The sequence below is a fragment of the Dictyostelium purpureum genome (assembly GCF_000190715.1).
Source record: "Dictyostelium purpureum unplaced genomic scaffold DICPUscaffold_575, whole genome shotgun sequence".
Taxonomy (NCBI): Eukaryota; Evosea; class Eumycetozoa; order Dictyosteliales; family Dictyosteliaceae; genus Dictyostelium; species Dictyostelium purpureum.
In genome coordinates this window covers 1-14,002 of record NW_003519909.1, presented here as the reverse complement: position 1 = coordinate 14,002, position 14,002 = coordinate 1, and the positions used below count along the sequence as shown (strand labels likewise).

The following is a 14,002-nucleotide window of genomic DNA, read 5'->3' as shown; positions in this document are numbered from 1 at the left end:
CAAAATAAACCCAATCTTTATAAAGGGGTTTATTTAAAGGGGGTTTTTTTTAAATTATAATATGGCCGCTGTATAGTAATAATTTCCGTTCCCCCCTTAAAAAAAGAGGGGGGGGTTTTTTTATTTTTTGGGGGCGGGGAGTTCGGGTTTTTTTTGGGCAAAAAACCAATTTGTGATTTTTTTAATAAAAAATTAAAATTAAATGTTTTTTAAAATTAAAAATTGGGGTTTTTTTTTTAAATTTTTCCAAACGCGAAAAATTGTCTCCTTTTTTTTGTTTTATCATTTTTTTTTTTTTTTTCATCTTTTCTTTTGTTTTTTTTTTTTTTTTCAACATACAAATAATTATTTTGCTTTATTTTTTTATTATAATACTCCATATAATAATATATTTTAATAACTGCAATATTTTTTTTTTTAATAAAAATTTTCAACCATTCCCAAATAATCCAAATCACAATTCATTTTAATCAACAATGGATGATTTAATTATTTTTTTTACAATTTTTATCATTGGTATTTCACTTAGTTTTATTTTTAATAAATATTTAAACAAAAAAACCAACACCAATAACACCCAAACCAATAACACCAATAACACCAACAACTCCAATAACACCAACAATACCAACCACAATGATTGCTTCTCCAATAACCATAGCAATCAAAGAACCTACCCACAACACCCAAATCAAGTTCATTATAATATTGCCGCTTCATTAAACAATCAACAACAAGAACAAGAAATGTACAGAAGACAACAACAACAAGAGCAAGAAATGTACAGAAAACAACAACAACAACAATCAGAGCAAGCTTTCTTAAAAGAGCAAGAAGAGAAGAAAAGAAAGCAAGAAGAATTAATGAAGCAAAAAGATCAAGAGTTAAAGCAACAACAAGAGCTCCAAAGAAAACAACAACAACAACAACAACAACAACAACAACAACAACAACAACAACAACAACAACAATCAACAAACTACCCAAATTTTAACCAAGTCCATTCACGTTATAATGCCGGTAGTCTCCCAAAATCAAATCAACCACAACAACACCCACAACAACAGCAACCAAGCCCACAACAAAATTCCCCAAGAACACGTTCAAATGATTATCCAACATATAATAGAGAACAATCACGTTTTAATGCTGCTGGTACTACATCAAACAAGACTCAACATCAATGCCCACAACAACCACAACAACCATATACACCATCAAGGGCACAATCTAGTTACCCAGCATTCAATAGTTCTCATTCCCGTTTCAATACCACTAATGAACCAAAACCAACAGATATTCCATCAAGAAACCAACAAAAAAGTGCACATCAAGCATCAGAATATCCATCATATAACAAAGACCAATCTCGTTATAAATGTGCAGGTTCATCAAATACTCCAAATTTCAATTCTGCTGAGGAAGAAAAATTAAAAAGGGATAAAGCAGAAAAGGACCGTATTGAAAAGGAAAGTTGGAAAATGAAAGAATAGAAAGAGAACGTGTCGAGAAAGAAAAAAAAGAACAAGAACGTATTGAAAGAGAGAGATTAGAAAAAGAAAATGTGGAAAAAGAAAGAAGAGAACAAGAACGTATCGAAAAAGAAAAATTAGAAAAGGAGAGTTTAGAAAATAACGAATGTTGTATTTGTTATATAAAATTAAATACCACCAATACCTCCACTATCGAAGTTTGTTCTCACACTTTTTGCAATGAATGCATCCGTAAATGGTGCAAATTAAATAATAATACTTGTCCATTATGCAGAAAGTTTTTTTTTTTTATTCAAGTAAGTAATTCATATGATATTAATATTTATACATAATAAATAAAACTTATATTAATTTATTTCTTTATTTAATTGCAGAGAGAGGGTCAAGTCAAAGTATCAATATTTGATGTCAAATTAGAACCATTAGAACAAGCCAACGAATCCGTTAATGGTTCCAATGATAATAATTCTGGTTATGATTCCGATAATGATTCCGATGAATCAGATTCCCATTCTGTTCACAATGATCAATCAGATTCTAGAAACAATTTTAATGAAGATGACTATCTTCCAGATGAATTTTTTACAAATAATAATAATTCATTTGATAGTTTTAACTCCGAAGAATCTGGTGACTACATGGATCTCGATTAATCATGATTAATCATCGATGGCGAGGAAATTAATAATTAAATCGTTCATTCTAATTTCAATTATTGAGTTCGATGGCGATGAAATTATTAACCAAATCGTTATTCTATTTTTCATATTAAAATCGATTAAATTTTAAATAGTTAACTACATCATCCATAAAGGAATTCAGGAAATAATCAAATCATTATCAACTTTAGTACTACATATGGCATCATGAAATTCAACCCTTCATATAAAAGATCAGAAAATGGACAAATATTCCAATATCAAATAAAAAGCAAAATTAAAAGGTAACTATAATGATAACATTAATATAATTATTTATATTTAAATATAAAAGAAACTAATATTCATTTTAATATTTATTCAGTTTCCGTTATTTTCAATATCAATACGTTTAATGTATAGAGTGTATAATCAAACAAAGGGGTTTTGTTCAAACAAATAATCAACATTCATCAGGGGCACCCATCAATCATAATAACATTTTTTCTTATTAAAGCTCACAGTTGTTTAACTCATCACCACCACCGCAATAATATAATGAATCACCAACAATCACCAACAATCACCAACAATCAAACTCATAATACCACATTTTACCACCTTTTCAAGAAATACCAATCAAAAGATCTCATTAATATTTTCATATTATATATTATTTCACCATCAATTATAATATTTAAATTAACAAATAACAATCAGTAAAAAAGTATATTTAGTTTAATTTAATTATTATCAATTCAGATTTTTATATTTCATAAAGAGTTAGTTTTATAAATAAAGATAAAAATTTATAACATATTTTTTACTTTTATTTTCTTTTTTTAATATCTTTATTTTTTTTTTATACTGGTTTTTATCTTTTTATTTTAATTTACTTTATTATTTTAAAATTAAATGAAAATATTTTAAAAAAAATTTCATTTTTTTAAATTTAAATTATTTTTATCTTTTTTTTTTTTTTTTTTTAATTTTTTTAAAAAAAAATGAACATTATTGTATATCTTATTAATATTAGTATCAATAATAATAATAATAATAATTATAATAGCAATATAGACCAATTTATAAATAACAATAATAATATAAATAAAAATCAAATAGTTAATGATTTTATTGAAACTTTAGAAATTATTAAATCAATTCAACAACAGAGTGATGATGAATTTAAAAATATTTTTTCAAATAACAAAAGCGATACATTAGAAATCTTATGCAACATATTTAAAGCAATCTATTGCAACAATGAAAATAATAATGAATTTGTCATTTCTATTTCAAATGGATTTACATCAAATCAATTAGTTGATTTATTAAACCCAATTGTAAGTAGCATCATTATCTACAAATCATAACCCATTCATTATATAAAATTTCATATTCAAACTAGTTATGTTTACTAATGACTCTTTATTTTAATTATTTAGCTTAATTTAAATCTACATATATTTTTAGGAATATATCAAATTATATTAAAATGTAAAATTAAAAGTAGTGATAAACTTACTATAGAGAATACAAGCGAAATAAAATATTTTTATACATCATTAAAAAATATTATGATGCGAAATTCAAAAATATTAAACAATAATAGAGATTTACTTGTTTGTACCAACTCTTTTTATAAAAATTCATGAAATAAACATCATACTAACCAAATATTTTCTTTATAAATTTAGAAACAAATATCAAATATAATTATTGAAATTAATGAAAATTCAATTCAAGGATTTATAAAAATTGAAGAGATGCTACCACAAACATTTTTATTAAAATTTATTAAATTTATAATTCAAGATTTAGCTACAATAGGAATTAATGATGGGAATAGGGGTGATGAAACTATATTAGTCTATATTAAATTAGTTAAAATATTTTGGAATAATAATCAACTTAGCTTAATAGAAAAGAGTATTCAAGAAATGTTTTCAATTATATTAGATAATAATAATAATAATAATAATAGTGATAATATATCAAATGAAATTACAGGTTCAATTATAAATATTTTAAATATATCACCTATTGAACTAATCCCATTATTCATTAATATTATTGATAATGGAAGAGTACAGGATAGCGATTTATTAGAAGTTATTAGCAAACTTACAAAATGGCCCCTTACTTTTACAAACTCAAAATGGATTTTAGAAACATTCATCTCTTTAATAAAATCAAAGAAAACAACACTATTAGCATCAATAGTTATAGAGTGTGCAGAATCAATTACTCGACAAATGTTCATATTAGAACTGTTACCAAATGCATATGAAATCCTTGAAAGAATGCTACTGGGCTATCAACACTCACCAGATACTTTTCATTCAATCATTCCACTATTTCCAATTATAATAGAGTTTTTATTCACATTTTACAATAAAATAAAAGGTATAGAAGATAATTCCTCCATAACTATAGATTTAGTGCCAATAGTAAAATCAGATATCCAGCAATCAGTAAGAAAAATACTATCCATTAATGGTGGGGAAAATGGGTCATCACTAAGAAAGGATTTATTAGTATTTTCAATTAAAAGAGTTGTCCAACCTGCAAGATTCAAGAAATCAATCTATACAACTTTAAACAAATTTTCAAAGCTATCATGGACTTTAATGTACCACCACACTGGGTACCCAGAGCTATATTCCGACTTGATCCAACTATTACATCGTCTGTCACCTCACTTAGATCCTGTCCCAAGTGAATTTGAAATGAAGAAATTATTAGAAGAAAACGCATGGCCAAGCTTAGATTCTTTAGTATTTGAAAATATTAAATTGAAAAGAGTTTTATCCGATAGGGCTGGTCTTATTAATCTTGGAAATACTTGTTATATGAACTCATTTCTTCAAGCACTCTATATGACAATACCATTCAGAAATTTATTGTTGCAAAAAATTGATCAAGATTTAATAAACTCAATTAAAAGTCAATTTATCACCAACGTATCCACAGGGGATAATGAAGAAAATGTAAAGCTTATGGAACAAAAGTACAGCAAAGAGATTTTCAAAAGAGCACCACTATTAAAACAAATCCAAATTGTATTTGCAAATCTTCGGCTATCAATCAAAGAATCAATATCACCAGATTCATTTTTAAAATGCTTATCAATTGAATACCAGTCTGGTTTGCAACACGATTCTTTTGAATTTGGAAAATCCTTATTAGATAATTTAGATTTAATTTTTAAAAACATCAACAAAGAAAAGGTTTTAGAATTTGAAAGAAATCAAAAAAAACAAAAATTAATCAATGATAGTAGCGAAAACAAAAATACAAACTCAACAAACACTGAAAACTATTCAAGCGAAATATCGAAATTATTTGGTGGTAAATTATCCAACAAAATAACCTGTCGAAAATGTAAAAATGAATCAATTAAAATCGAAGAATATTTAGAAATACCATTGGCATTTAGCGATTATAAAAAAGAAAACTATACATTGGAAGAAATGGTCCAAGATTATTTATCAAATGAAGAATTGGTTGGTGATAACAAATATCATTGCGAAAAATGCAAAAGTTTAGAAGAAGCAGATAAAATCATCAAACTAAACTCCACTCCTCAACATTTAATTTTAGGTATCAACAGATTTTATTTTTCAAGAGAATCAAAATCAATTTCAAAACTATTAAATAATGTGGACTATCCATTAGAATTTAATTTACCCTATACTCCAAATAACAATAATAATAATGATAGTGATACTAATAACAATAATACTGATAACCAAGATAAACCAAAATATTCAAACTATTCACTATATGCAATAATAATGCATAGTGGCAGATCCCCAAACCATGGCCATTATTATTGTTATGCAAAACCCAGTAACTCAAAACAATTAGATTGGTGTTTATTTAATGATAGTCTCGTTCAAATTTCAGATATTAAAACAATTCAAAAAATATCCAAATCATTTAGTACAGATGTTCCCTATATTTTATTTTATGTTAGAAACGATACAAATGATATTGAAGAAAACACTGATATGAATGTAACAACCTGGATCAAAAACCAAATAGATAAAGAAAACCAACTTCTACACAACAAATATAAACAAAATTTAAATAACAAAAAACTATTATTGGAACAATTCCATGTTAGTGGTCAATTTAAAAACGATTAATAAAATATTAAATAATAAATTAAAACTAAAAAATGTATTTATTTTTAAAATTTTTAATTTCTTTTTCTAAATCATTTATAATTTCTATATTTGATAATGATGGTGTTGTATATTGTTCATCTAATTAGAAAAAAGAATTATTAGTATATTTTTTATTGTTTGCTTTTTAAACTCTACTTACTATTAAACATTTTAGTTAATATATTTCTAGATTTTTTATTACTATTTGTTTTTGGAAGTGATGAAACAATTACTAAATGTTCGAGTATTGCATGGTCAAAATATTCAGTTTCTCTTAATGATTGATTGATTTCATTTTTTAAACTTGTTGGATCTTGAATTTGTTGTTTAAACTGATCTTTTAAAACTACAAACGCAACAGGAACCTGACCAAATAATTCATCTTTGATTGGAACTACTACATTATCTAAAATCTTACTATTATTTTGAATAATATCTTCATAAGCTTTGCTATAGATCAAATGGCCCCCTAAATTTATAACATCATCAACTCTTGAAACAATATAATAATATCCTTCTTCGTCGTAATAACCAAGATCATTCGTTGAATAATAACCTGGATAGGAGTTTAAATTCTTTTTATAATAGCTTTCTTGGTTGACATCCAACAAAAGAGTTAATGAAAAACATGGAGGAAGTGGTAATTTAATAACAATTTCACCAACCTCATTTGGTTTTGCAATTTGTTTTGTTGTTGGTGATAAAATGGTTACATTCAATCCGGGAAGAGGTTTACCAACTGATTTCTCTTTATATGGTAATTGACCTAAAGGATATGTAATAATAGATCCACCTTCAGTTTGGCCGTAATTATCCACAATAGGTTTCTTTATTTTATTTTTTATAAAGTCTATTACTGATCTATCCAAAACTTCTCCACACAATGCAATTGCTTTTAAACTACCTAAATTATATTTACTAATTATATTTGCCTCTGGATCCATTTTCCTAAAAGTTCTAAAATCTACTGGAACAGTTAAAAATATTGATACCCTATACTCTTCGATAATTCTAAAGTAATCATAGCTTGTTTCGATGCCACCTCCTTCATAAACTATACAACCAATACCCTGTAACAAAGAAAAGTATATAAGATTTTGGCCTATTTGCCACCCAATATCTGCAGTTGAAAAAAATGTTTCACCAGGTTGAAGGTTATAATTATGCTTGAATGAATAACAGGACTTTACTAAAAAACCACCAGTATCCACTACAAGACCTTTAGGTTGACCAGTAGTACCACTTGTATATGAGATGTAGAGTGGATCAGTTGAGTTTAACATTTCGTAGTCTAATAATGGCTCAACATCTTTTGTAATTTCTTCCCAATCTAATGAATTATCAATTTTTATATCTGTATTTTGATTTATAAAATTTCTTTGCTTTTGTTTACTAATTAAATCTATACGGTCAACAACGATTACAGTCATTGATTTAAAACTAGATAGATCCAAAGCTTCTTTTATAATTGGTATATAATTGTAATAGTCATTTCCTTTAACCCCAAAATTTGCACAAACTACCAACTTTGGTTTTAAATGTTCAATTCTAATGGATAAATTCTTTGAGCTATATGCTGAGTAAGTATTGCAATGGACCGCACCAACCCGAGCACATGATAACATTGCGATAATAGCCTCTACACAATTTGGCATATAAATTAAAACCCTATCACCTTTAACAATACCTTGATTTCTAAGTACTCTTGAAAAAATGCATACTTTTTTCCACAGTTGGTGATAGGTATAATTTCCTTTTATTCCTTTGCTTGGACATTCGTAGTATAATGCAACACTATCTTTGATTTTATCGTTTTTTAAATGAACATCTAAAGCATTATTACAAACATTTACTAACCCATCTTTAAACCATTCTGGATTATATTCATTTCCACTGTATGCTTTTGAAAATGGTTTATCCCTTATTTTTTAAAAAATAGTTTTAGTGTTGCGAAAAAAAATTTTAATTTAAAAAAAATAAATAAAAATTTTATAAAAAAGTATTTTGCAAAATAATAAAAAAATAAAATATACCATTTTACAAATTCTAAAGCAACGTTGTTCCAAAAGGAAACGATATCCCCCTCTGAATATTTTTTGTCCAAATTATAATTTATATTGTTTTTATTCATTTATAAAAAAATGTTTTTATTCATTAATAAAAAAAAAAAAAAAAAACTTAAATATATATATTTTATTTTGTTCATTCTAGTTTTTTATAAAATAAAAAAATTATTTATAACTATATATTTATAAACATTTATCCTTCATTTCTTAAATATTACCAATTGTTTTAAATCTGATCTAATAGTTTATATTTTTTTAATTTTTTATTTTTTGTTTTGCCAAATTACCTTTTTTGTTAATCTAAACTAATTTTTTTTTATATTTATTAATTATTATAAATTAATATTACCTATATTAATTTATTTTAATTTGTGATAACATATCTTTTGATAAATTTAATAAAATTTGAATATATTGATTATTATCTGAAAAAGATAAAGAGGTAATTGAGAAAGTTGTTAATGGATTTTGAATAGTAACCATTGGAACTTGAATGAAACCTTGAATTAATTGAATGAGTTGAATGAAACCAGTAGTATCAACATCACCAACACTTGAAAATGAAACTAGAGCTGAATAAACATCGATTGTATCAAGAGTGGCTGAAATGTTGAAACCATTTGAAACTTGTTTTAAAGTTGGTGTAAGCTCAATACCAAATGAAAATACAACAGAGAATTCTTTTGTGTTTAAAGATTCAACATAGAAGTCGGCACTAATAGCAGTACGAATAAAAATACCAGTTTGATTGAGGGAAACGGTTGGTGGAGCTGGTGAATTAAGAGAAACTGATATTAATGAATTTGGATATTTAGCAGTAAGACCTGGTGCAGTTTGGTTAAAGAATGGATCAGATGTATTTAAATGAATTGGGGATGATGGTGGTACCATTTCTTCAGTAATTTCGAATGGAAGCATAATATCAAGACCAGCATCGACTAGTGATTCAAAAAAGAATGGGGTCAAGACAACTGAAACATCACTTGAAAATTGCTCAACAGCAATGTAAGATGGCAATGTATTTGGTGATTGTGATGGGTAAATATATTGACCATTAGAATTCTTTACAACAACGCCGCCATTAATAGCATAAAGTAATGTTGGGGTTAAGGATGCTGATGAAATATTTGATTGAATTAAATAACCTTCGGAATTTACAAATAATTCGTTACCTTTAAATAAAATATTTAATGGTTTTAAAGTTGTAAAAAATGTTTCATATTTGCTTATCATACCATTAATTGCAGTCTATTGAAATTAATATATATTAATATATGTTTGTATACAAAAATAATTATTAATTAATACATACAGTAACTGAAGTTTGAACTTGTGGAATAAAATCTTGTTCGATTTTATCACGAATATCATGGGTCTTATCACAGATTCTACTTGTGCAATCAACTTCATAATTAATGCCATTTGATGGTACATTAATAGTAGTTGATAAACATGTAAGGGATGGAGATGAGGTGTCAAAAACAACATTTACATTTGAAGTGCTTGAAATAGTTGCTTGGGAATTGATTTTAACATTACCATGTTCACAGAGATCAATTTGCTTGCCATCAACCATCTTGTGTACACATGCTTTAAAATCAGTATGAATTGAAAAGGTAATACTTTGGAATCCAATTTGATATTGACCTGATCCTGTTTGGGTATAATAAAAACCACTTAATTGAACGGATTGCGAAATTGAACTAAAATCATATTTATCACTTCCTACACTTCCACTAATATCTGGTACTTGGAATGAATTTATTTGATTTTGGAATAAACTTGTAAACTGTGTTAAAATAAAATTTTTAAATAATTAATATAAAAAAAACGATTTTTTTTTTATTTTTTTTTTTTGAATACACACCTCGTTTGTTAAAATTGAAATAAAATTTGAATTGATTCCAACATAAGCACCTTCTTCTGGATATGAAAATCCATAGGAACTATTAATACAAATAGATAATAATAATAATGATACAAATAATTTAATCATCTTTTTTTTATTTTAAAAATGAATAATTTTTAAATTTTTTAAATAAATTATAAAAAAAATTAAAAAAAATAAATTTCTTAATTGATGGTATTAGTTCCTAAAATATCCAAAATTAAAAAAAAAATAATTATAACAAAAAAAAAAAAAATAAAAAAAAAAAAAAGAAAATATTATAAAAAAAATTGTTTGTTATATTAACTCATATTCAAATAACATTAATTTATAAAGATATAAAAAAACTATACTTTTTAGTTTTAAAAAATAAAGTTATAAATATAAATAAAAATAAAAAAAAATTAAAAAAAAAAATTAATTTTTAATTTTTTAAAAAAAATTTTAAAAAAAAAAAAAAAACGAAACGAATAAAATTTTTTGGTCATACAGCATAAAAAAAAAAAGAGATAAACATGGCAATCAAAAAAGTAACAAGTGCCAATTTATCAAATGGTAAAAAGAGACAAAGAAAAATAACTAAAGTAGAGGAAAAAGTAGTTGTTGAAGAGCAAGTTGAAGAACAAGTTGAAGAACAAGTCGAAGAACAAGTTGAAGCTCCAGCTTGGAATGATGAAGAGGATGAAAATGTAAATAAAGAAAATAATTCTGATGAAGAAAAAGAAGAAGAGCAAGAAAATGTAGAAGAAAAAGAAGAGGAGGAAGAGGATAAACCATCAAAAAAAATTAAATTAGAATCAAATGATGAAGGTGTTTGGATTGATGATGAAGATGGAACCAATAAAACTTTTAAAACTAAATCATTATTAACAGTGTATGTTTTATAAATACCACAACATTAACGTTAGTTGAAAATATTAATATTGTTTTATTCTATTTTATAGTGTACCAGAATGGGCTAAAGTTAAAGAAAAAAAAGATACAGATGAAGAAGATGATGAAATTAATAATATTATTAATAGTAATAAAAGTGTATATAATGGAGATTCTATTAAATTTATTGCTGATAAGTTCCAACAAGTTTTACCAGGTCAAGTTACATCAATTGCATATAATAATGATGGTAATTTAATTTTTATGGGTGATATTAAAGGCAACTTTAGAGTTTATCAAGGTTCAGTCGAATTTACAAAGAAATTTAAACCACTTTATCAAGGTAAATTTGTAGATTTCTCAATTGAAAAATTATATTTCATTGAATCAACCAACGAAGTTATTATCACCGGTTTAGATAAAGAATATTACTATACATTTGAAGTTTTAACTGAAAAGATTACCAAACGTCCATTAAGAGGTAAAAGATCATTTTATATCTATACTATTATATAAAGATACATTGTATTAATTAAAGTTTATTTTTTATATCAGTTGGTAAAAACTATTTAAAAAAATCAAGTATTTCAAACAGCTATTTTGCAATTTCAGATTCAACAAGTAGAATTTCAATAATTTCATTATTATCAAAGACAGTTGTAAACGAGTTTAGAATACCATCAAGTGGAATTAGTGCAATGGGATTCTCAAATGATTCAGCAAAGAAGTTATTTATAGCTAGTGAAGGTTTCATTTATACATTTTGTTTAGAGAAAATGGCAATTACTAATAAATTTAAAGATTGGGGTAATTTTGGTAGTAACTCCATTTCATGCATCGTCTGTTCAGATGATGGTAATTATTTAGTTACAGGTTCTGAATCAGGTATTATTAATAGTTATCGTTATCAAGACTGTTTCGAATCCACCACACCAAAACCATTAAAAACAATCGATGCCATTGTTTATCCAATTACCTCTTTACAATTCACAAACAACTCTTCATTATTATTAGCAGCTAGCAAATATAATAATAAAGCCACCAAATTAATCCAATATCCATCTCATCAAATCAATCAAAACTTCCAATTCACCATTAAAACCTCCTCAGTTTCTTTCTCTCCAAATAATCAAAGACTTATTTTAGGTGAAGATTTTGGTAGCTTAACATTTTTCAAATTAAAATATAATAGTAAACCATCAAAGATTGGTAGATTTATAAATAAAAAAAAATAAATTTATATAAATAACCAAAATAAAAAAAAATAAATAAATAAAAAAAAAAAAATTCATAAAAAAACTTATTTTAGATAGATTTATTATAATTATCTTTTTTAATAATAAACTTGTAGATATGATTATCATTTTATAATAATGCAAATGATTAATAAAACAATAATAAATCATATGATTATAGCTGAATTTTAAAGAGATTTCAATTTTAATTTTGATAGTGATTTTATGTTTACATTCAGAAAAATATATTTGTATAAAATTATTTTTTGTTTGTGTGTTAGTGGGTGGGTGAATAAATAATTTTCTGAATTGGTCTTATTATTAAAACAATTCAATATAAATAAAGGAATTTTTTACCACTATGTAATTTTTATAGGTGTTTTCTAGTAATTTTTTTTATATTATGTATTGTTTTTTTAATATTTGTCAATTATTTTAAAAATAAAAAAGGGCTTTATTTAGTAGTGGATAATAGTTAGTTGAAAAAGGTTTAATCTCCTTGAGATTTAGTGTTAAATTGTATAAATAAATAATTTAGTGGGAGTGTTATTTTGTTTTTTTTTTGTGAAAAGAAAAAACAATTATATTAATTTTAAAACACCTATTATATTCTTATGGGTTCAATAGATTAATATTTATATTTTCATAATAATCAATTTCTAATTTAAGATTTGTAAATTTATCTAGATTTATAAATGGCATCATTACTGCCACTATAAAATTTAAACCTATTGCTAAATTCATTTAAAAAAAAAAAAAACAATGGAGGACACAATTCTATAAATAATATATACAATATTTTTTCCTCATAGTCAAGGATCTCATTAGATACATATGTTAACAATTTAAAATAGTAGTTTAGTAAAGAAAATTTTAACTGTTAAAAAAATTATTCCATAATGGGGGTAAAATAAAAACATAAAAAACACACTCACTACCCACGCCCAGATTTTCATTAGACTACCACACAATATAATATACCACTTTACTCACCCCACATTATTTTGACACACTAAAAATCACACACAGGCTAATATGTCAGTGTGTTAAAATAATAAAATTAGGATATAAAAAATTATATAACAACAATTATGTTTTTTTTAATTTTACCATTATCAACTCTATTAAACATATACCACTATATAGTAATATAATTTTTATCTATACAAAATTCTAAAACACTCAGCTTCTCCCTATTGAGATCTTTCAATAACCCACTTTCACAAATTATACACCCACACATAATAGCCATATATATCTTTCACTTTTTTTTTAAAAAATTTATAATTATTTTTAAATAAAAAAAAATAAAAAAGTATTATTTACATTTTTGAACCCAACCAACTCACATATATAGCATAAAATTGTTTGGTTAATATAATGAAACATTTATTCATTTTAAACGAGTGGATTTCGTACAATGCATAACCTCCATATTTAATTGTTTTTTTAATGTCACATACAGTATACATAATTTATTAAAATAAAATTAAAAATATTTTTAATTTAAAAAACAAACAAAACAAAACAAAAGTGAAATGTACATAGAATAAAAAAAAAAAAATAATAAAAAATTTAAAGATAAAATAAATAAAAAATATAGTGAAAATATTGTGTATGGGTGATTAGTTTATAAT

The 14,002-nt window shown here is 24.8% G+C and overlaps 5 protein-coding genes across 5 annotated transcripts; 3 read left to right on the top strand and 2 right to left on the bottom strand.

Moving 5' to 3' along the window:
* Positions 1 to 746: 746 nt before the first annotated feature.
* DICPUDRAFT_159532 (uncharacterized protein) lies at positions 747 to 2,146 on the top strand (the record flags this gene model as incomplete). The annotated part of the gene is made up of 3 exons (XM_003294476.1): positions 747 to 1,473; positions 1,494 to 1,789; positions 1,868 to 2,146. The coding sequence occupies 3 exons, from the start codon at positions 747 to 749 to the stop codon at positions 2,144 to 2,146; spliced, it is 1,302 nt and encodes a 433-aa protein (XP_003294524.1).
* Positions 2,147 to 3,135: 989 nt separating this feature from the next.
* DICPUDRAFT_159531 (uncharacterized protein) lies at positions 3,136 to 6,282 on the top strand (the record flags this gene model as incomplete). The annotated part of the gene is made up of 2 exons (XM_003294475.1): positions 3,136 to 3,474; positions 3,829 to 6,282. The coding sequence occupies 2 exons, from the start codon at positions 3,136 to 3,138 to the stop codon at positions 6,280 to 6,282; spliced, it is 2,793 nt and encodes a 930-aa protein (XP_003294523.1).
* Positions 6,283 to 6,455: 173 nt separating this feature from the next.
* Positions 6,456 to 8,434, bottom strand: DICPUDRAFT_43581 (uncharacterized protein; the record flags this gene model as incomplete). Its single annotated transcript, XM_003294473.1, has 2 exons — positions 6,456 to 8,223; positions 8,337 to 8,434. The coding sequence occupies 2 exons, from the start codon at positions 8,432 to 8,434 to the stop codon at positions 6,456 to 6,458; spliced, it is 1,866 nt and encodes a 621-aa protein (XP_003294521.1).
* A 289-nt stretch (positions 8,435 to 8,723) lies between these two features.
* On the bottom strand, positions 8,724 to 10,365 carry DICPUDRAFT_84992 (uncharacterized protein; the record flags this gene model as incomplete). Its single annotated transcript, XM_003294472.1, has 3 exons — positions 8,724 to 9,617; positions 9,682 to 10,158; positions 10,237 to 10,365. 3 exons carry the CDS (start codon positions 10,363 to 10,365, stop codon positions 8,724 to 8,726), a joined length of 1,500 nt encoding a protein of 499 aa, XP_003294520.1.
* Positions 10,366 to 10,772: 407 nt separating this feature from the next.
* Positions 10,773 to 12,365, top strand: DICPUDRAFT_159528 (uncharacterized protein; the record flags this gene model as incomplete). The annotated part of the gene is made up of 3 exons (XM_003294474.1): positions 10,773 to 11,131; positions 11,202 to 11,611; positions 11,686 to 12,365. The coding sequence occupies 3 exons, from the start codon at positions 10,773 to 10,775 to the stop codon at positions 12,363 to 12,365; spliced, it is 1,449 nt and encodes a 482-aa protein (XP_003294522.1).
* Between the last annotated feature and the right edge of the window lie 1,637 nt (positions 12,366 to 14,002).